The sequence below is a fragment of the Thermobia domestica genome, chromosome 6 (assembly GCF_964235325.1).
Source record: "Thermobia domestica chromosome 6, izTheDome1.hap1.1, whole genome shotgun sequence".
In the NCBI taxonomy this organism is placed as follows: Eukaryota; Metazoa; Arthropoda; class Insecta; order Zygentoma; family Lepismatidae; genus Thermobia; species Thermobia domestica.
The window spans coordinates 78,280,076-78,301,452 of record NC_137459.1 but is presented as its reverse complement, the minus strand read 5'-3'; the positions used below and the strand labels follow the sequence as shown (position 1 = coordinate 78,301,452).

Genomic DNA, 21,377 nt, shown 5'->3' with positions numbered 1-21,377 from the left:
TCAACAAAACAACATGGCTTCCTTAAAGGTCGATCTGCAAACACAGCAATATTTAATTTCATTGAGAAAGTAAGAAATATTGTAGATAAGAAAGAAAACTGTATAGGAATCTTTCTTGATTTGTCTAAAGCTTTCGACACAGTGCAACACAGTTTACTTTTGAACAAACTGAAGAACTGTGGAATACGTGGTAAAGCAAGGGACTGGTTTGGTTCGTACTTAAAAAAATCGTAGGCAGGTTGTAGAAATAACGCATAAGAATAATAACATTGTAGAAAACTATTTATCAGATGAATTATATGATCTATTCTAGGGCCTTTGGTCTTCCTTTTATATATATTAATGATTTTGAAAAAAGCACATCTTCGGCAGATGTTACCCTTTTCGCTGACGATACCACTCTGCTAGTGAGTGGAAAAAATGAAAAATTGTTGGAATAGAATGCTAGGCAAACACTAAATGAAGTATCTCTTTGGATGAAGGATAATAATCTTTTTGTTAATGTTGAAAAATCCATTGCTCTAAATTCATAACAAGTGCAGTAAACCTATATACCCTAACATGTATCTGAACCAAAATATAATTAACTATACAACACACTGTTCGTTTTTAGGTCTTACTATAGATCATAACCTGACATGGGAATTTCATATAGAGTCAGTTATTAATAAATTAAATAAAATATGTTACGCACTAAGGATTATTAGAAAGAAGGTAAATTTAAAATTAGCTAAAACCCTGTACCATTCGTGTTTTAACTCTATCTTGCAATATGGTATCATGTTCTGGGGAAATTCAAGTCAGAGATTTAATGTTTTCAAAATTCAGAAGAAAGCCATAAGAATACTTTGTGATAAGAAGCCGACTTTTTCTTGTAGACATTTCTTTAAGGAGGTTAATATACTTCCACTGTATAGTTTATATTTGTATCGTCTCTTTTTGTATTTGAAAGAACACTCATCGGAATTTGTAACAAATAAGGATGTACATAATCATAATAAGCGAAATAAGAATGATTTTCATTTGTGTAATCACCGCTCAGCAATGTATCAAAAAAGTGTAAGTTATGGTGGTGTTAAGTTGTACATGTTGCTTATTGATATAAAGTATGAAGAAAATATGAAAAGGTTTAGACAAAAGTTAAAATCATTTCTATTAGAAAATTCTTGTTATACGATTGAGGAGTACGTAAATATCATTACAAGGTAATTTTACTTTATTTTACTCATGTAAATTTTTGTACAGTACATATGACGCATGTTACACTTACTTGAGAACATTCCTCATACTTGTAAGTTCATACAAAAGAAATAAATACTTATACTCATCGTAGGTATCCATTATGATCCGTCAGTCACTTTTTCACATTTTTACAATATATTTCGGAAGTCAAAAGAAACAATATCCTTATTCATGTGCAGTCATAAAATTCTCTGGTTTGTTTGTTCGTGGTCAAAATGTGATAGAAAAAAAAAATGAATAGCGGGTTGCATCAAGTATCAGGCGTATATCACACTATCCATGTTGAAGTTTAAAGCTTATCCATGTTGAATTAAAAGCTTAAATATTTACAACAAATAGACAATTCCGTGTCCAAACGTCAAACCAAACTAACTTTCTTCACAGACCTGTAACCTGAGAACTTCTGGAATCTATTTAAAAATAAAATTTTAGCTAGCAATAGTAAATGTCTCTATTATGACATGGAAAATACTATTAATGAAATGGTACTTATTGATTTATTGTCGGTATATTGCCCATTGTTAAAGAATACTTCTTCCAATTGTGTGTGCATGAAAATGATGTAGAATGAAATATGTGGATTGTTTCCGCTATTTCTCAACATAACATACAAGGTTATTATAAAATAAGTATCGCTATTCGGAGGACTCTGGAGACGTAACCACTCGACAGAATGCAACTAAACTTGGTAGGAATATATTTGGGAACATGCAGAAGCAATTGGTGTGGGAAATAAAATTAGTTCAAATTTTCGCCACTAGAGGTAATTATGGCGCTGTACAACTCTAAGTAAGTGCAGCGTGGAAGAAAGACGATACTAATGATGCTAAATGATAACAAAGGCTGTAATTACCTCTCCTGTGGATCTCATGGCATTGATTACCAACGCTGTTAATACTCTGTGGTCAGTGGTGGATTTACGGGGGAGGGGGCTTTTGAGCTGGAACGTCCCTTTAAAATTCTTGGATTTCAAAATCGAAGTTAAATGTTAGTCTTTCCTGCGCTAATAAACTGCAAGCTCCCCCCAAAATTCCAGGAAAATATTAGTGTTAAATCTCGCCTCCAGAAGTTACTGTGTTTCTGTTCAGTGTTAAGTACGGTAAGTGTGGCATGGAAGACAAATTATATTGATATTCAGTGAAAGAAAGGCCGTAATTATGCCTCTGTGCGACACGTGGCATTGATTTGTACTCCCATTAATAACCCGTGGTGTAGTGATGTGTTACAGGCGATGATGGTGTTGTGGGGTTCTGCCCAGAAGCAAGTTTTTGACGTGAAGGTTTCTGGGCAAGGGAATCCATGGTACCGTATGAGATGGTGATGACGTTCTAAGGACGGGACCTACAGGTTAACATGGGATCTAATTCGCGTGTGTCTTCACCGGAAATCGAACCCGGGACCTCTTGATCAGAAGGCAAAGAGTATGAAAGAAAATAAGCAAACATCGGATCACCATCAATTCACTTCTGGCACATAGTGGCGTTCAAACCCGTATCCCTAAAACACATGCAGACGTGAGTAAGCACATGGAGAAGTAATCAAAACCTTTCTTATCATTTAGCATCCCTAGTGTCGTTTTTCTTCCACACTGCGGTTACTTAGCGTTGTACAGCGCCACAGTTACCTCTGCTGGCGAAAATTGTAACTAATTTTGATTTCTACGCCGATCGCTTCTGCATGTTCCCAAATATACTCCTGCCAAGTTTCGTTGCGTTCTGTCAAGTGATTACGTCTCCAGAGTTCTCTGAACAGCGATACTTTATTTATAATAACCTGGTATATAAACTGTAATAGGTAGTCACGTACCATGTTTGATATCTTCTACACATTTATCGTTTCAAATATTTTCTTGTATTCTTGTCTGAAAATATTTTTTTTTTTTTAAATGAACACTTTATTTTGTAAGCAGCTTTTATATGCGTTTCGCCATTATATTTGTTGCATCTTTACAATGATAACATTTTCGTTTCTCTTGTAGAAGACTGATCCCCAACGAGAAGATATCGAGCAAATTGAATTCAAGAATATTGCAGTGTGCACTGTACGATTTGTAGATTTTGGATTTAGTTCGATTGTTCGTCCAAATGAGTTAAGACCTCTGACGGAGTATGGTACAGTTCTTAACCCCATGGCTATCAGGTGTAAGCTGGCTCGTGTAAGTAGCTCACATTTTACTTACATTTTTATAGTGCAGTGTTGGACAAAACATTCTGTCGCTCCAGTGAAACATACGTGATTTAGAGCTGTATATCAAATATGTAATTATTGCTTCTGTTACGAAGTAATTACGAAAACTTTTGTTGCGATAAAAGAACATTTATTCATCGGTGTACACCCCAGTGTTTCTTCGATGTTTTGAGGGATAATGTCTCTCCCCCTCCCCCCTCCCGGAGCTGTGAGAGTGCCGCTCCTGGAGGAGACCAAAATAATACGTCTATAATATAATAATAAATAGAATAGTACCGTGTGAAAATAGTATGTGCTCCTCCCCCGTTTTTTTTTCTTTTTTTCTTTTTTTTTTTTTTTTAAATGAAACACTGGTGCACCCATGGGCAGCAAATTCCCAAATCACCTTTTTTTTTTTTCGAATGCTTTATGGACGAATTTTAGAAATAGAACATTGAACTGCTGAACAAGACGGTACTATTCATAAAAATAAACACTTTACATGTTACGTTTCGATCTTGTAACCAAGATCCTCATCAGACATACACTAAATCTGTATACAATGCAAACATACTAATATACTTGAACCAAAAACCTATCTGCTCCCTCGTTGGTTGGAACAACTAGCCAATCATAGACGCCCAAATCTATGACGACTCGACCAATGAGAGAACATCTCAAAATAAGAAGAAAAACATTATGAAGCAGCATTAACATACAATTCCCTGTTTTTATCAATAAGCGTTTTCATTCTTTATTAATACTCAAGCCTTTACTCCAGTTCATTAAGTACTTATCTCCTTGGGGGCGCGGTGGCTCAGTGGTAGAGCGTTCACCTCCGGTGCTTGGGGTCCCTGGTTCGATCCCAGCTCGCGCCGTGTGGACTTTGTGGTGGACAAACACCGTGTTCGTGGGTTTTCTCGGGGTTCTCCCGTTTCCTCCCACTTTCACCATTCCACCATTTTTAGTCATTTCTCATTATCACCGTCTCCTTTAGCCTAACCGGCATAACCATGGGACGTTAAACTTAGAGATTTCATTTCATTTTTACTAATCTCCTTCTTTTTCATCCGCCATGCCTCCTTCCATTTCCTAGGCAATATACTTTCTTCATATTCTATCACAATAACTTTCTTCTAGTCCACCTTATGCCCTTTTTCCTTGACATGTTTGAATATAGCATTACTTTCTCTACTATATTTTACATCACTCTTACGTTGTTTAATTCTTTCATTCAACAATTTACTCATTTCTCCAATATATTTCATATCACAATCTAGACATGTTATACAATATATAACACCTTTCTCCTCCTCTTCCTTTCTATCTCCTCCTTTACTTCTTACTAACTCTTAACAACTTCCTACTACCCTTTCTGTACACACTCACACCCTGCTTTCTTCACATCTTTTTAAGAACTTCTGTCTCCTCCCCTAATCCAATAATACCTTTCGATATTACCCCTTTATCTTTCTCTCCTTCTTCATCTTTCCTGGAACCCACAGCAGCTTTAAAAATATCCCTTCTACTGTACCCATTCTCATATAACTGTTTTTCAAACTACATTTTTTACTAATGTTGGTAATTCTTGTCATCATATTTATTATAAAATTAAATTTTGTGCTTTTGTCCACATTACTTTTCTTATTACAATAAATATCCACATTGCATTTTTTCTGGTTCCATTGTGTTCTAATTCTTCTCCCTTCTTTACTCATCAAAATATCCAGATAGCAATGACTACCTTCTTTCTCTATCTCAAGCTCATACTCTATACCTTTTTCCTTATCCTCAATGCTATTTATAAAATCCAACAACAACTTTATACCCTTCCCATATCCCAAAACAGTCATCAACATATCTACACAACCTTCTCCATCACCTTCTTCCCCCATACATTCGTAATAATGTCTGATAACACAGGGCTTATCTTAGACCCTATACTCAAACCTCCCTTAATTCTGTATATGTCACTCTTCACTTTACAAAAACTAAAATCCCATGACAAGTTGAGAGCTTTTCTTACTTTCTCCCATTTCCAATTTTTCATACCTTCTTCCCTCATGCCCCCCTTAATAACATTCAATATGGCACCCCTCTTTGAACTCGGGAACATAGCTTTGACATCCAGATTAAATAATATGAAATTATTTTCAATTACAGCATTAGTTATGCAGTAAATTCCCTCACTGTAATCTTTGAATGCCAACGAGTCCTGCCTGTCTCTCACCAGTCTAACACTGGTTTTAATTCACTCTCCAAGGGTTCAAAATAATTATTCTTACAATCCATCACTTGTCTTAATTTCACTTCCTTTTTATGAACCTTTGGAAAACCTTTTAATACTGGTATTCTCCTTTCTTCATTTACCCACTTTTTGAGTCCCTTTTTCTTACTTTCTTCCTTTATTTCTTGTATAATCTCTTCTTTCTTCTTATCCACTAACTTATACTGACCATCTTTTAACTCTTTAATCTTGTCATTATACCACCCTTTATCCATGACCGCTGTTGGCCCTCCTTTATCAGCTCTCTCTACTATTACTTATTACGTCTTTCCTTTTCTTAATCCTCTCGTAACCTCTTCTTTCTTCTTCCGTTAAATTCGTAGTTCTTCTGTGGAATTCCTTCTTTACCAACGAAATCGCCTTCCTTCTCAATCTGTCTCTGGTTTCTTCTTCTTTAACCTCCATCAATGCTTCCTCTATAGAATACACCATGTCATCAACCCTTGTCTCCTTTTCCTTCACTTTAAACTTGCACCCTAAAGAGAGAAAACTTCTCTACTGATACATATATATGTCCTTTATCACCACTACTCTTTCATTTTTCTTAGTATCACTAATCCCCAATGTCATTAACTGCTTTTTTAGTCTCTGCTCTACTTTGCTACTGAAAAACACTTCCCATTGTTTCAAATATTTTACTAACCAGTCCCTCACAAATATTGATGCTAAATCCAAACATTTTACTAGTAAATTTTCTACTCACTTTAATACTCTTCTTCAAACCAACTATCATGCTCCTCACATTTTTCAATTCTGTCCTCTTTACAAGTGTCTTTAACCTCTGTGATCGCCCCTTTATGTACTTCGTTTGGATTCTCATACTTCTAGGTATAATCTTCTCTTCTTTACACTTCTGAAAAAAGAAAGAAGAAAAAAAAACTGACTTGTTGCTCCATGTTGATTTTCTTCCACTTCCCTACTACTTTATTCATCATCTGTCAGCTTTAGTCTAAATAGCATAATCGCGGAACGTAAAACTGCAGATTTTAATTATACTTTAATTGGTCAGCCCACTAAGAAATTTTTGATACAATTTCATTAGAGGGAAAATACTTTTAAATGTAACTTCAAATATTTCATAATACCCACCCAGTTTCTCTCTCTCTCTCTCTCTCTCTCTCTCTCCTCCCTTCCTAGTGGCGACTAAGAAACACCAAAATACTTAATTAGACTTGAATATACGTGGTGTTTCATCTTAGTGATGTTCAGCCACAGATGTCCATTTTTATCCATATTTTCTGTTAAATTTAGCGTCTGCCTTAATTTCTTGTATTAAGGCTCTCGCTAAGTTCTTTCCGATGGGATATCATGGGGTTCGGATCCCACGTTAAACTGTAGGTCCACGTCTTATACAGGGTGTTACAAAAATTTGTCACAGTATTTTGGAAATACATTTCTCACATCAAAATAAGAAAACAAGAAGAAAGTTCACATGGACCTGTACTCATAAGTGGATAGTTTCGGAGTTACAGGGTGCCAAAAACATGGTAAGTTCATAGCTCCACTACTATGAGACCTTCACGTTTTCGGTACCCTGTAAATCCGAAACTAGCCGCTTTTGAATACAGGTTCATATAAACTTTTGTTTCTTATTTTGATGCGAGGAGACTGTTCCCAAATATCGTGACACTTTCCTGTAACACCCTGTATAGCCTCAATGTTGAACGGGAGGTTAAACTCTTTTATCAGTCAGTCTTCGCTAATCTCACCACAACTTTGTTGAATAACTTAAAGAAAAATATAAAAAAATGTAGAATATCTACAAAAAGCTAATAAATAAGCTAACCGTTTACAAACCTCTTGTTATGGAGCAGAAATTTTGGTGTGTAGTTTATGACGTCATAATTATTGGACATTCGAATTTATACGCTACACAAAATATCTTGAACACACTTAGTAATTCAAGTAATAGCATTTTGTAAACAGTACTTGGTCTACTTTCTACATTTTTGATCTTAATTGTCTTTAAGTTATTAATCAATATTCAAAGATGTGAGATAGTTGAGAATAGTTATTCGTATATTTGTGTATTGAATGTGATTTGATTATTCAAGTATTATAACAAGAAGATAGTTATGTACTACTGTTTTTATTACAGTGTAGCCCAACTAGAGGTCCAGCTGGCTGGACAGATGAAGAAAAAATGTTGTTCCTAAATTTCATAGGCAGACCAGGCAGTCGAGTATTTAGTATTGTTGCTATAGATGACTTTATCTGGGAGGAAGAAAGGTATGTTTTATTATTTTATTTATTTATTTATATATTTTCTTTCTTGAACATACTGCTGTTACTGGGGAGACTTTTGACTTTATTCAGAGGCTGAATAAGCATATGGTATAGATATTTGGAAATTTAACTTTTAGTTCAACTGGTGGTACTTAGTACTTTCGGCGCGGCTAAAATGGTAAAGATATGGGTGTACGGATAGTACGTGAGAATGAAGTAACAATCGACTCCGTGGATACATCTGACCTCCCCAATGCTTGACTAAGTTCGCAAAGATCCAGAGATCCTCAGGAGCGTAGCAAAATCAAACCAATGTTGATTGTATTCTTCGACTGCCGAGGAACTGTGCAACTTAAGTACGTACAGGAAGGACATACAAATACAAAGGATTTCTCTTCAAACATTTCCCGTTGTCTACGTGAGGCTCTCATTCATTCAGCTCATGTTGTCCTTTTAAGCACAGCACAAGATTTTGATGTTTCGTCAAGCTCCCTACCCTCGTAAGACTTTTGCCTTTTCGCAAAAATCAAAAGGCTACCAACTCGGTGGTGGAAGCAGGATGGAATTAGTTTGAAGGGGATTAGGACAAAGAAAACTTCAGACGAGTGTATTGGTTTTCCAGGACCACGGTCGGATACTTTCCCCACAGATCTCGTATATACACTATCGAATAATAGTCATATATGCTTCGGCAGGTGAATTATTATTTCGGTAAAAATAACTTTGTGGCATGTGACTTCCATTGGATTTTTCGCTAATATACTATTTCTGTTTTATTCCATTTTATCAATCATGTCATTCTACACTGCTCCACAAAACTTAAACAACCCGAAGGAACTAGCAGAAAATAAAACGACAAGATCACTGCACAAAGTATAATCAACAGAAAGACGGTACAAATGCACAATAGAACACAAATGAAGGACAGCAATACAGTTTTGATGTGTCGAGTGACCAGAAAGTTCAGAATCACGATACCTCGACCTGTAAAGCTGGACTGTGCAAGGGCATAGGCAGTCAATATGACGTGTGACCACCACGAACAGATGCACAGGCACGATATCTGGACTCAATGCTGCAAATTGGAGTATTGATCACGTCTTACGGGAGATGGTGCCTCTCCTCGAGGAGAGCTGTTCGCAGTTCAGGAAGAGTACATGGTGGTGGATTGCGCTACGCTATTCGCCGCCCAAGAGCAATGCGCATCTGTCTTTACTCCCCAGATACTCGGACACCAGATGTGCATGGCGTGGACGGTCACTGTCATCCATAAACAGGAAGTTCGGACCAAAGGGTCCGCGAAAATTGCACACATGTGTATGGAGAACTTCATTCCGATACCGTTGTGCCGTTAAAGAGCCATGTTCCACAATATGGAGGCCCGTTTTCCAATCCAGCATGATTCCATCCACACCATGATGGAAGCACCGCCAAAGGATGGCCGTTCAGTAATGAAGTTTGGGTAACAGCATGTTCCTGACTCCCCACGCTAATGCTGTGCGTCTGTGACCAGAATGAGATGACAGGCTATATCGACACTCATCGGAGAACATAATGCGCGCCCACTGGTGTCCCCCCCCCCATACAATATGTTTCTAGCACCATGTATAACGCGCACGTTTCAATGATGCACACAGCACAGGCCTCCTGGCATACAGTCCTGCTGTATTGAGCCGACGACGAACAGTTTCACGACTAACACGTTGTCCCGTCTCCTGAAACATATCATTTTCCAGTTGAGAGCATGACGCTTGACGGTCACGCCTGGCAGCAATTGTGAGGAAGCAGTCATCGGCGGTCGACGTCTTCCTCGGACGGCATCCTCCATGACGTGTACTGACTGTACGTCAATTTGGAAGCGACTCCAGAGTCTTGACATGACGCTTTTGTTTACATTGAATCCCTGCGCCACGGCCACTTGGAATCGGCCTAGTTCCAATCGCCCAATTATTCGCCCGCAGTAAGCTTTACTCAAATGTCGTCTAAGAGGAATTGCAAGGTGTCTATGCTGATATCCCACATAGGAATCACCAACTCACTGCTTGCAACCTCGGACACAACTCGGCTGTTGTATACGCTTCGTGGCAAAATCAGTTTACAGGGGTTGCGACGGTGCTACACGCGCGCTATAGCAGGCCCTTCCTTTGCCTGTGCGTCTCTTTGTATGTACGTGCCTCCTGCCAGTGTTTAATGGGCTTCACATGTCACTTATCCCACGTTCTTTCGGGTTGCTTAAGTTTTGTGGAGTAGTGTAGTTAAGTTACTTTTATCATTTCTCTGTTTTATCACATAAGAGGATACTCGCGAGAGATCCACCATACAATTTTATCTTATTTTCCATTTCCAATTGAATCAGAAAGATAAAAATATTAAATTCGTAGTCAGTATGACAAGTATAGTAACAGTTGTAACTTGAAATATGGATTAGCACTGTATCAATCAACTTAACTCAATGTTCCTAATTCAGATATACGAGAATTATTTTACTGATATCTCTAATTTCCATTTTATGACTATGGATAGAATTCCGTTGATTCTCCCTGAGATCAATTTGAGAATTACTATAACACTATACGCAAAGCTGTGAGTTTTGATTCGGTTGATTTAAATATCCAGGAAGCAGCTGTCAATTGGCTATGTCAGTGGAATTCTATACATGTATCTGCATATAATGGGAACCGATTTACCATTGAATAATTATTTTGCATAGACCGATCGAAAAGTCCTCAAACCTGAACTTTAAGAAATTCTACAGGTGAAACAGACTTACATACTGATGTGCTGGTGATATTGGCACTCTCAGTAGACCTCTGGGTAATGTTAACATACCACAGCAGATGCTGAAGATGTCCGTCGACCTTTTTGTAGGATTCACCACTGGATACGACGACACATGTTTCGTGCTACACAGAATAGGTACACCAATTGCTGGGTGATTTCTTTCGGTGTTTCCGAATCGATGGAATTATTTTCTTAGGCTTTCCCTTTTAAATAACCCCACCAAAAGAAGACTGAAGGTGTCAAATCGGGTGATCTTGCTAGCCACTGTTTCATCTTATTGTGTTTCATGTTGCAACACCTTGTTGCAGCCATCATCTTGTACACCAACTTCCAAAAGCGCTATGAACTGCTAAATCATGTCCTGATACACAACTGAGTTTACTTTAAAAAAAATTAAAAAAAAAAAATAAATAATTCGCGAATGGGACACAGCACACGGGGAGTCTCGTGTAAGAGATGCGGGTTTTTAGTGCACCAGTATCTAGTGTTCTGGGACTTAATGACCTGTAAAATGAAATCAGGTCTGGTCCGTGAATAATATCTTATCAAGTACAAAATATTGTTGCGTGTGAATTGTTGGATCTACCAATAGTACTCTATAAACAACATTCACCAAAACGGTCGGCCTCCCACTCCGAGGTTCATCCCTCACACCGCTCTACACAAACATGAGGCGTCCTGGATATGAACTTCCGCAAGAGGTGGATTGGACGTTGCGTGCCCACCTCGCTCGTCTGACGTGAACCCCCTCGACTATTATCTGTAAGAACATGTGAATTCCTCTTCTGTACAAGACACCAGTCTGTGACCTGCCGACCTTACATTATGAAAGCATTCAAGCGGCATTCATATGCCTGGTATTTTTGACCATGTGCGAAACTTCATGCAGTGTCGTATCTGTGCCTATTTCCAGGCCAACGGTCAACACTTTGAACATCTGTTGTAGTGATACTGTGATGTGTTCCATTAAATGATACCAATAACGTCCTTGTGTTTTCTTTTGTTGTCCATAGTTCAACATTTTCATAGTCATCTAGTGGGCAGACTGTGAGCTTTTCACGTATATTTCTCAGAAACATGTTTCATATATTGGCCTTAAGAAATCGCCTCTCGCCTTACTTTCCACTTATTCTGGGACACCCTGCGTATATATAAACCTGTCTAATTGAGAACCTTTTTTCAAGTCGGTTAAAAAGGGAACTTAAAGATGGGAAACTGAATTCCTTTGTATAAAATACACAAAATTCAAAAGATTTGATCCTGGTGTTTAAACACGGATAATACTTAGATGTTGGTCATATGTTTTTGTTAAATAGCTCATGTGAATTCTATGTTCACAGTAGTGACGCCCAGACAAGATTCTGCTTTATCATTTTTTTTTATTATTATTATTATAACAAGAAAGGCAATAATTGTCCTTCAGTACTAATAGTACTCTTAATACTTCGTTCTTACAGCTTCCCGGTACTTCTGGCTGAAGAGATCAAGACTGATAACGGGAAGATATATGTTGGGAATACGCTGAATGAACGAATGGTGAAAGAACATTGTGCATCGTCAGACTTTTTTCCATGTTCTGGATATATAGAACTCGGTAAGCTACAAATACAAGTAATAAGTTAATTTAATTATGTTGCGAATAACGATAATTATTCTTTGAATTATTAATAAAAAATACTTACATCTTCCTTCTTCGTTTAATTTTTGTATTTTCAAATATATAAAATATGTTTTTAGATGAGCTCGTCCGATCTTAGAATTTAGCATAGTGATAGATTTATCTGCTTAGTACACTTGTCAAATATTTCCCTGTTGAAAACACTTGGTTTCCGACTTACAGCGTATCAAATTTGGAGATTCGAGAGAGAAAAATCTGTACTTTCTATTTAGAACAAAAATACTTAGAACAAAACTGTTATTAAAAGTTAATTTAAACCATAAGAAAGTAAATGACGAAATTGTTGGTTAGTTATGGTGTAAATGCAGTGTGTAGGTATCTAAATATTTGCTAAAATCAGTGAAGGGCGACTTTTTGCGCAATAGAGAAACTTACTAGTCTTATGTTCTGTATTTCAACCGACTAAATATTTTTTTGATTGTAGAATATAAAGAACAGCCGCGTCAACACTATAAATACTATTAGCAGTAATTTCGAAATAAGTTGGCTAATTTAAATCCTTCAGTTGCCACGATTATGTCCTTTAGGCTAAGGAAGACTGATGATTAAGGTAAGTAAATGATGATGGAAGAATTGGTGGAATGAGAATGTGGAAGGAAACGGAAGTACCTGAGAAAAACCACAGACACAGTGTTGTCCCCACAAATCTATTTTCCTGAGAATCCAACCAGGGGCCCCATTTATCAGAAGTAAGCACTCTACTGCTGAACCACCATGTCCCCTGCCGTATTGAAAATTTTACAATATATATATATATATACACTGCAGAATATTTCGAAAAGGCCAGATTGGATTATTGGACACATTATGAGACATGATGGAATCTCGTTAGCAGCTATGGAGAGAGTCACAGATGGAAAAACACCTAGGGAAAGACCACGGTTTAAATATACGGACCAAATAATACAAAATATAGGGAAGGAAAGCTACAAAGAAATGAAAAGTCTGGCTCAGGATAGAAAAAGGTGGAAAGCTACATCAAATCAATCGAGAGATTGCTGAGCTGAGTTGATGATAAAATATTTCGGGAGTTGTTTCCAAATTCGATATCTTGTTCCAAAGACAGTGATAAAGGAACAGTGGTTGTGTTATGCCTCCTTTTCTATAATACATGTATTTTTCTAATCATGTCATATTAAATCGGAAATACATGTAAAGAAAGAAAGAAAAAAAAAACGTTAAAAGTTATGAAAAATTTTATGAAATATAGGTCCTATAGCGTGGCTTAAAATGTACTTTTTTTAATCAGAAGTAAATGATTATACTACCGTTAGGTATTGGAAGACAAGGTCCTGTAATAGAGAAGCTCATTAAGGAAGAAAATAAAAGATAAACAAATACTATCTCTTGATGTATAATCCTTGTTAGAAAAGTCTTAGGATTGCTTTTTAATTCTCAAACTGTGCTATTGAAACACGCGAATTGGGTATTATTTAGTCATTTGACAAATGTTTGTGAATATACAGGGTGTCCGAGAAATCCTTCCCTGATTACAGAAATTGATAACTCAGGCTAGAAATAAGATAGAAATATGAAATTGGTGTTGAATTGTTTATAAACTATAAAAGTTTTTGTCTGTGTCGTTTGTTGTTTCGTGCTTACAAAGTGCAACTCGTTCAGGCCTTGTTGCCCGACGACGGTGCACGTCGATATGACTTTGCGGTCGAAATGCTATCACGTATTGAGGACGATAATGGTTATCTCAGACGAATTGCCTTTTCCGACGAAGCGACATTCTTTGTCAGTGGAGTAGTGAATCGTCATAATGTACGCATTTGGGGTTCAGAATCCCCCAGTGAGGTCAGGGAGTTCACCAGAGGCAGTCCAAAGGTGAATGTTTGGTGCGCGTTATTGCACGATCGAATTATCGGGCCATTCTTTTTCGCTGAGGATACCATCACATCTGCAGTGTACCTGGATATGTTGCAGCTGTATGCTGTTGCTCAGCTGCTTCAGTATCGCCCCGATGTCGTTTTTCAGCAAGACGGTGCACCACCTCATTGGGGTTTGGACGTCCGTGCCTATCTCGATAGGACATTTCCTGGGCGATGGATTGGTCGTGATGGACCAACAGCTTGGCCTCCACGCTCTCCTGGCATAACCCCATTAGACTTCTTTTTATGGGGTTATGTCAAGGATGAGGTCTACCGAACACGTGTACCAGATCTTGAAACCCTGCAGCAACGAATAACCACAGTTGTTGCATCGATCCCTCCAGTGATGTTGGCTAATGTGTGGATGGAAATTGAATATCGCCTAGATGTGCTACGTGCTACCAAGGGTGCTCATGTGGAAGTGTACTGATGTGACCAAAACTTGTATAGTTTATAAACAATTCAACACCAGTTTCATATTTCTATCGTATTTCTAGCCTGAGTTATCAATTTCTGTAATCAGGGAAGGACTTCTCGGACACCCTGTATATGTCCTTGAAAGTGGTTCCTCATATGCCAACCATGAGACAGGGTTGCACTGTCAATTTACCGTTCGTCGTGTTCGCGCGTTTTAATTGGACGCGGGACGGAGTTGGGTCAGAGACTTACACTAAGTTTTATTAAGCTAGGGAGAAGACCTTTGGAAACATCAAATCTAATAATGTTTCTATCGTGAGAAGTCACCTGTCTTAATGGCAGAAGACATTTCGGAAGGGGTAGACTTTATTAGAAGACATCTCACGGTAAGACTGTAACGAAGGTGCATAAGATAATCCTGCGGCGGAAATCACCAATTTATATAGCGTTACACTATAGCCCGCAGTTCGAATATTTGTAATCTAATTTACTATTTTTTACCAAAATTCACTTAAACACTCCATCTTGATATTACCTTTTATTATAATGCGTAACGAAGGAAACATTTACACATTTTAAATAACATACATGTAGATTATACAAGATGGATCCTTTGTTATATCATATATATCTCATTGCTATAACGACTAATAACACATATCGTCAGATTGCTATGTTAACAGAACATCAAAACATCAATAATAATAATATTTGAAGGAAATTCTATTTCTTTTTATATTTTTTCTTCTTTTAGCTAGCGTGTGCATATGTTAATAGCACGTATTGCCCGTAAATACAAGTAATAATATTAAAAATACATGATATCGTTATCAGACCTCCAACAACAACACATCATTGAAGATGTGGAGTTTTCGGGAGAAACTTTGTTTTCGAGAAGACTGTTCGCATAAGTAGATGTAGTGAACTGGATAGGATGTGTGCTGTCACATTTTACACGATGACTTACGGAAACAGAAGTTCAATACAAAGACCGTTTCTCACGTTGACGAAGGAATTGAAAAAACAGAAATCGCCGTATTGTTAGAGAAGGGTAGAAGTGATCCCACATTTGTACACCAACTTCATACCTAAGACGGCAGTTGGTGCTATGAAAATGACCCGTAGACGAAGAGGAGCAGTACTGACTAGCGAGGTCGTGGTTCACCAACCTGGAAGAAAATGAAGCGCCCATCATGAAAAGGAAAGACAGTGTTGGTAACACTTATTAAACTAAAAGGTACAGTGACCATGAAATTTTGCCTAAATGACAGACGATGAAATGGGACTTCTATATTGACATACTGAAATAACACCCGGCCACATGATCTGATTTAATGTTTGAGGAATTTTGAAATTTTAGGTGCACGCTGTAAATGTCCGAGATTTGGTTCATTTGCATTATTGTAAATAGTTGCCTGTGTATAAATATAAGAAACTTTAGCTTACACTTTAACTTTTCGTTAATGTTAAACATGAAAATTAAATATTAAAATAGCTCTTGAAGCACCCAAATAACCGAATAAACAGTACGTATGCTTTAAGTGTGCGTGCTCCTGGATTTAGTTCCTACTAGATGTATAGTCAAAAATAATATTAATTATACGTTGGAGGTATAAGAAATGATACCTCCAACGTATACTTAATATTTTGTTTCTGACTGTACATGTGATCCATGTCCTGTATTCAACTGTTAAGCTTTGTCTCATATGGCATCAATATCGACAAAGCTACTAAATTCTATTAAAGGAAAAAAAAAAAGTATCTGAATGGGATATAGCCAAACAGGGAAAAATTTAAAGGTGAGCACACCGTAGACGTCTGTGGTAGCATGTCTGCAAGTATGAGTTGATGTTGAAATAGTAGTAAACAGAAAAAATTGTGGCATATATTAATTTGTAGTGATGTAAGAGTTGTATTTATTTCATTGTTTGAGAAATATAATAATTAGTGTTATACTAATTTGAAGCACCACACTAGCTACTCAGCATGAATCTAGGTAGAATTTTCCACCCACTACTTCGTGTTTCTTCTTCACATCAGTACGAAGTAAAGGATGGGGCAATATTGCTTCTGCAGGGACGAAAATAAAAAGAAGCTAGTTCCATTTTGTCAATAAGATTTTTTTTTTTTTTGTTTGTTTGTTTGTTTGTTTAACACAATTCCTTCAATTTTTGAGTTCTTAAGTTCATACAATATATCCACATGCACTGCAGTGCATGGCAGCCAAGTTCCGCGAAGGAAATGAAAAGTGGCCTGCACTGCCATAAACATATCATACACAAACAAGGGTTTTGGGTAAAATCGCCGATTTCGAGGCTTTGTAAAAACGATTCTATTAAGGGTAGAAACATGAGATTTAGAATTTAGTTAGATATCCCAGAGATGTACTCATTAACCAAATCTCATATTCCTATCTTCAACCATATTCGAGTACTGGACCCCTCAAATATGAAGTTTTCAGGCTCACTGATTCACTGACACTCATCAAATTGATTAGGTACCTCCCACTGAGAGAGAGACGTGAAATTTTGCATAAAGGTACCCTATATTGACTTGAGCGTAGAAAAAGTCAGAAATGTAAAGGAATGTGCTATGGGATTTTTTTATGGGCTAGAAACTGTCCTTAGCAAAACAGAAAACGGTTCATTCACTCACTCATCACATTGATTTGCTAGTTCCCAATGAGATAGTGAGGTGAATCTCTGCATAAAAAGGTACCTTATGACTTTTTGGAAATTTCAAATGGGATATTTCTTATAGGCGAAAAAAGTCCGTAATGTGAGGAATGTGCTATGGGAAATTTTTAATGGATGAAAAGCTGTCGTTAGCAAGGCAGAAACCGGTTCATTCATTCACTCATCACATTGATTTGCTAGTTTCCAATGAGATAGAGACGTGAAACTCTGCATAAAGGTACCTTATAATGACATGAGTGTGAAAAAGTCCGAAATATGAGGAATGTGCTATGGGAATTTTTTTATGGGTGAAAAACTGTTTTTAGCCTAGTAGAAATCGGTTCACTCACTGACTGACTCACTCAAAGCATTGATTAGGCACTTCTCAATGGGATAGAGGCATGGATCTCTGCATAAAGGTACCTTATAATGACTTGAGTATGGAAAATGTCCGAAATTTAAGGAAGTGCTATGGAAAAATGTTTATGGGTGAAAACTGTTCATAGTCAAGCGGAAATCGGTTCACTCACTCACTTATCACATTGATTTGGTACTTCCCAATGAGATAAGACGTAAATCTTTGCATAAAGGTACCTTATAATGACCTGAGTATGGAAAAAGACCGAAATGTGAGGAATATGCTATGGGAAATTTCTTATAGGCGAAAAATTGTCCGAAGCCATCAGATACTTCCCAATGAGATGAAGATGTGAATGTCTACACAAAGGTAGCTTATAATGGCTTGAATATGATAAATGCCCGAAATTTAAGGAATGTGCTTTGGAATTTATTTTATGGGCAAAAAACTGTCCTTACCCAAACAGATCGGTTCATTTACTCACTCATCACTGATTAGGTGCTTCCAAATAAGATAGAGATTTAAAACTCTGCATAATGGTACCTACCTTACGTAATGACTTGAGTAAGTAAAAGGTTCCAAATTTAAGGAATGTACTATGGAAATTTTTATGGGCGAAAAACTGTCCATAGCCATTAGATACTTCTTAATGAGATAAAGATGAGAAACTCTCCATGAAGGTACCCTATAACGGTTTGAGTATGAAATTTGAGGAATTTGTTGTGGAAAATTTTTCATTGGCAAAAAAACTGTCCTTATAATCAGAAATCTGGAACGATTCCGTTATTCAACACATCATGTGCATGGTAATAATGTTGTCAATCGTCCGAGTGGGTGCCCTTCTCGCTGGTCTATTGGCTATCACTTGCACCTTTGGTGTATGGGGTCCCGGGTTCGATTCCCGGTGGAAGATCCTTTGGAATCTTAACTCTCCTCGATGTTTCTGTGTTCGTGTCCCTGTCGTTCTAGGTTAATAACAAACGAGCTAAGATCATTGAGAAAAATCCGTTATCCGGACAGGGGTATATTGTACAAATATACGGGATCCTTATGTTTACTACAGAAATCAATACTTAGCATACGTTATCCCGCGCGTTAGCATATGCTACATACGTACTGCCCTCTTTCCCGCTTAGATGTTACACAATGTCGTTGCAAGGTGTTTGACATCTAACAGTCTTCCATACATTACGCACGCCAGCTGTATGTGACATCCTGACCGCCTACATACATTTCTTTCGTTCGTGCGGAAAGTACGTTTATTCGAAACAGTTATACGCAAAGTATGTATAAAATATACTTTTTCAGTTATACGTTTAGTGTACGTTAATTCCAAAAACTATAGGATTTACACATGTAACCTACGTTTTCACGTACGCCACATACATTTTTTCTCAGTGTGCAAGTAAAATAAGTGAAAGCTAGTAACAAGTAGTTAAGCAAGTTAATGAGGCACGTACTGTGAATCAGTTAACTTTCAAAAACGTGGGCTAAGACACGTAGATACTGCCGTAAATTTCGTGGTTGGAAACCCAGACAAGGAAAGCCAATATTTTTTTTTCTTTTTTCGGTGAATATTTTGTCTTTATTGCAGTCATTGGAATTAAATAGATATTGAAATCAATTTAATAAGTAAGAGAATGTAGAGGTGAGGATATGTAGAATTAATGAAGTTTTCGAAGAAATGAGAAATCCAATTCTTCGAATTTATGTGAGACTAGCAACAAAATGTAACTGATTTCTTAAACGTATATTGGTATTATCAGTTATATTATAGTTACCACAGTCGTTATGTAAAAATGTTCTTGATTCTTCGTGTCTCTATCTTTGAACAGTGTGCGAATCTCTTACGTATCATCCTTTTCATCAACAGTGAATTTTGTACATTTGCTCTTCATATTTCCTGAATTTCCCCAGCTGGGGGTTCGCCCCCCACACAGGGTTTCCCAAGTGGGCCCAGCGCGAAAAAACTCACCGGTTTTTTTCGGGTTGGACCCACCTGAAAAAATAAAACACTTTAAAACCCATGTGGGTTTTTGGGCTTTTTAGTAGTATATTATCGGTACAACTAAGGTGGTCACATTGAAAGTGACTTTTATCAGGTTTTGGACTTCCCTTGGGCGAATTAGTTGCTTTCATGTTAGAGTAAATAAAAGCATTCAATGTTAGACCTTTATAAAGTTCTGAATGCACTGAATGAATAAAAAAGTTTGCCTTAGCTTGAGATAATTATAGTGCAAATTAATGTATGGATTGTGTTTATAGCCTTTTGAAGTAAAATATTACTTTAAAAAATACTTTCCGTAAATAGTGTTCTCGGCGACGCCGTGGGACGTTAGCCCTCATACATTTGACGAATTTAAGACGCCATAGGTGCCTGTACTACCAGCAAATATGTAAATACACTAGTAAAGCTAATAGTATTATTTCATATATTAGATGGTAACACAAGTAATCTTCAGTAAAATTTGGTTTTCCAACAACAACAGTTTAGTTCAGTTATTAGTTGCTACTCTTAAATAAGCATTCTGGAGAATCAACACCAGCAATAGCGTAAACATTCTTGTCAGATTTAAGAAGCTTAACGCTAGAAGTTCCGAAAACTATGTAACCCTACTATTTCAGGTGCTGAATTTAAACTTCCGTACTAGTGGAAATGTCCATGTGCAGTAAAGAAAGTTGCATTATCGGGGAAAACTCGTTATGAGAGAAGTGCTCAGGAAATTCCCGCAATTGAATGCACAAAGCATTGGAAGTGAATTCTTCAACAATAAAACTATTTATTTTAAGCTGGAAGATATTTAATTTCATTTAAGACGTTTACCTTATAAAATAGAAATTATTTCTTTGTTAACTGCTTTAAATTCATTTTCGACAAAGAACTGTCTTGTTAATGTTAGGGAAATTCCCGTAATTGAACGCGCAAAGTATCGGAAGTGAATTTCAACAATAAAACAATTTACTTTACGATGGAAAATATTTGCTACATAAGATATTTTGAAACATTTATTTTATAATACGTGAATTATATCTTTGTTCTAAATTAATATATTTGGTATTCATACTATATTTGCCAAAGTTACTGAGGCTCCTGGAATGATTCGATCTAAATTTGTTCGTTTGTCTGCCACTACCACACACACATTACAGGGTACAACTTTCGGTCTTTTAAGTTTAAATTTTCAGGGTATAAGCACGAGATACACTAAATTTCCTGCATAGATTTTGGCGGCATACCGACGTAAAATTTCAAAAAGGCGGCATTTTTTTTTTCTCAAAATAGCGGGTATCCACGCTACAAAGCGCGATTTTCGGTCTTTTAAAAACACATTTTCAGAAAGAAGCACGAGACACTAAATTAGCTATATATGTATATTGGCGGTGATCCAACGTAAAATTTCGAAATGGAGGCCATTTTTCAACTAGCGTGTATCCACGCTACAGGGTGCAATTTTCGGACTTTTAAGTTGAAATTTTGAGGGTAGAAGCAAGAGATATTCTAAATTTGCTGTATAGATTTTCTCGGTGATTCAATATAAAATTTCAAAATGGCGGCCATTTTTTCAAAACAGTAGTGAACAGAGAATTGTTGCAAGTTGGGACAATGATAATATTAAAATATAAATCACATTTTAACACTTTTACCACAGATATATTGAAATATTTCGAAAAA

At 36.9% G+C, this 21,377-nt stretch overlaps 1 protein-coding gene across 2 annotated transcripts in view; it reads left to right on the top strand.

The window, feature by feature from the left end:
* LOC145688069 (uncharacterized) overlaps positions 1-21,377 on the top strand; it is a 118,046-nt gene that overhangs the window by 53,399 nt on the left and 43,270 nt on the right. For both annotated transcript variants that reach the window (XM_081761783.1, XM_081761782.1), the window contains exons 8-10: positions 3,221-3,397; positions 7,794-7,924; positions 12,160-12,296. In XM_081761783.1, coding sequence (XP_081617909.1) covers positions 3,221-3,397; positions 7,794-7,924; positions 12,160-12,296 — 445 coding nt within the window. The remainder of the gene's footprint in view (positions 1-3,220; positions 3,398-7,793; positions 7,925-12,159; positions 12,297-21,377) is intronic.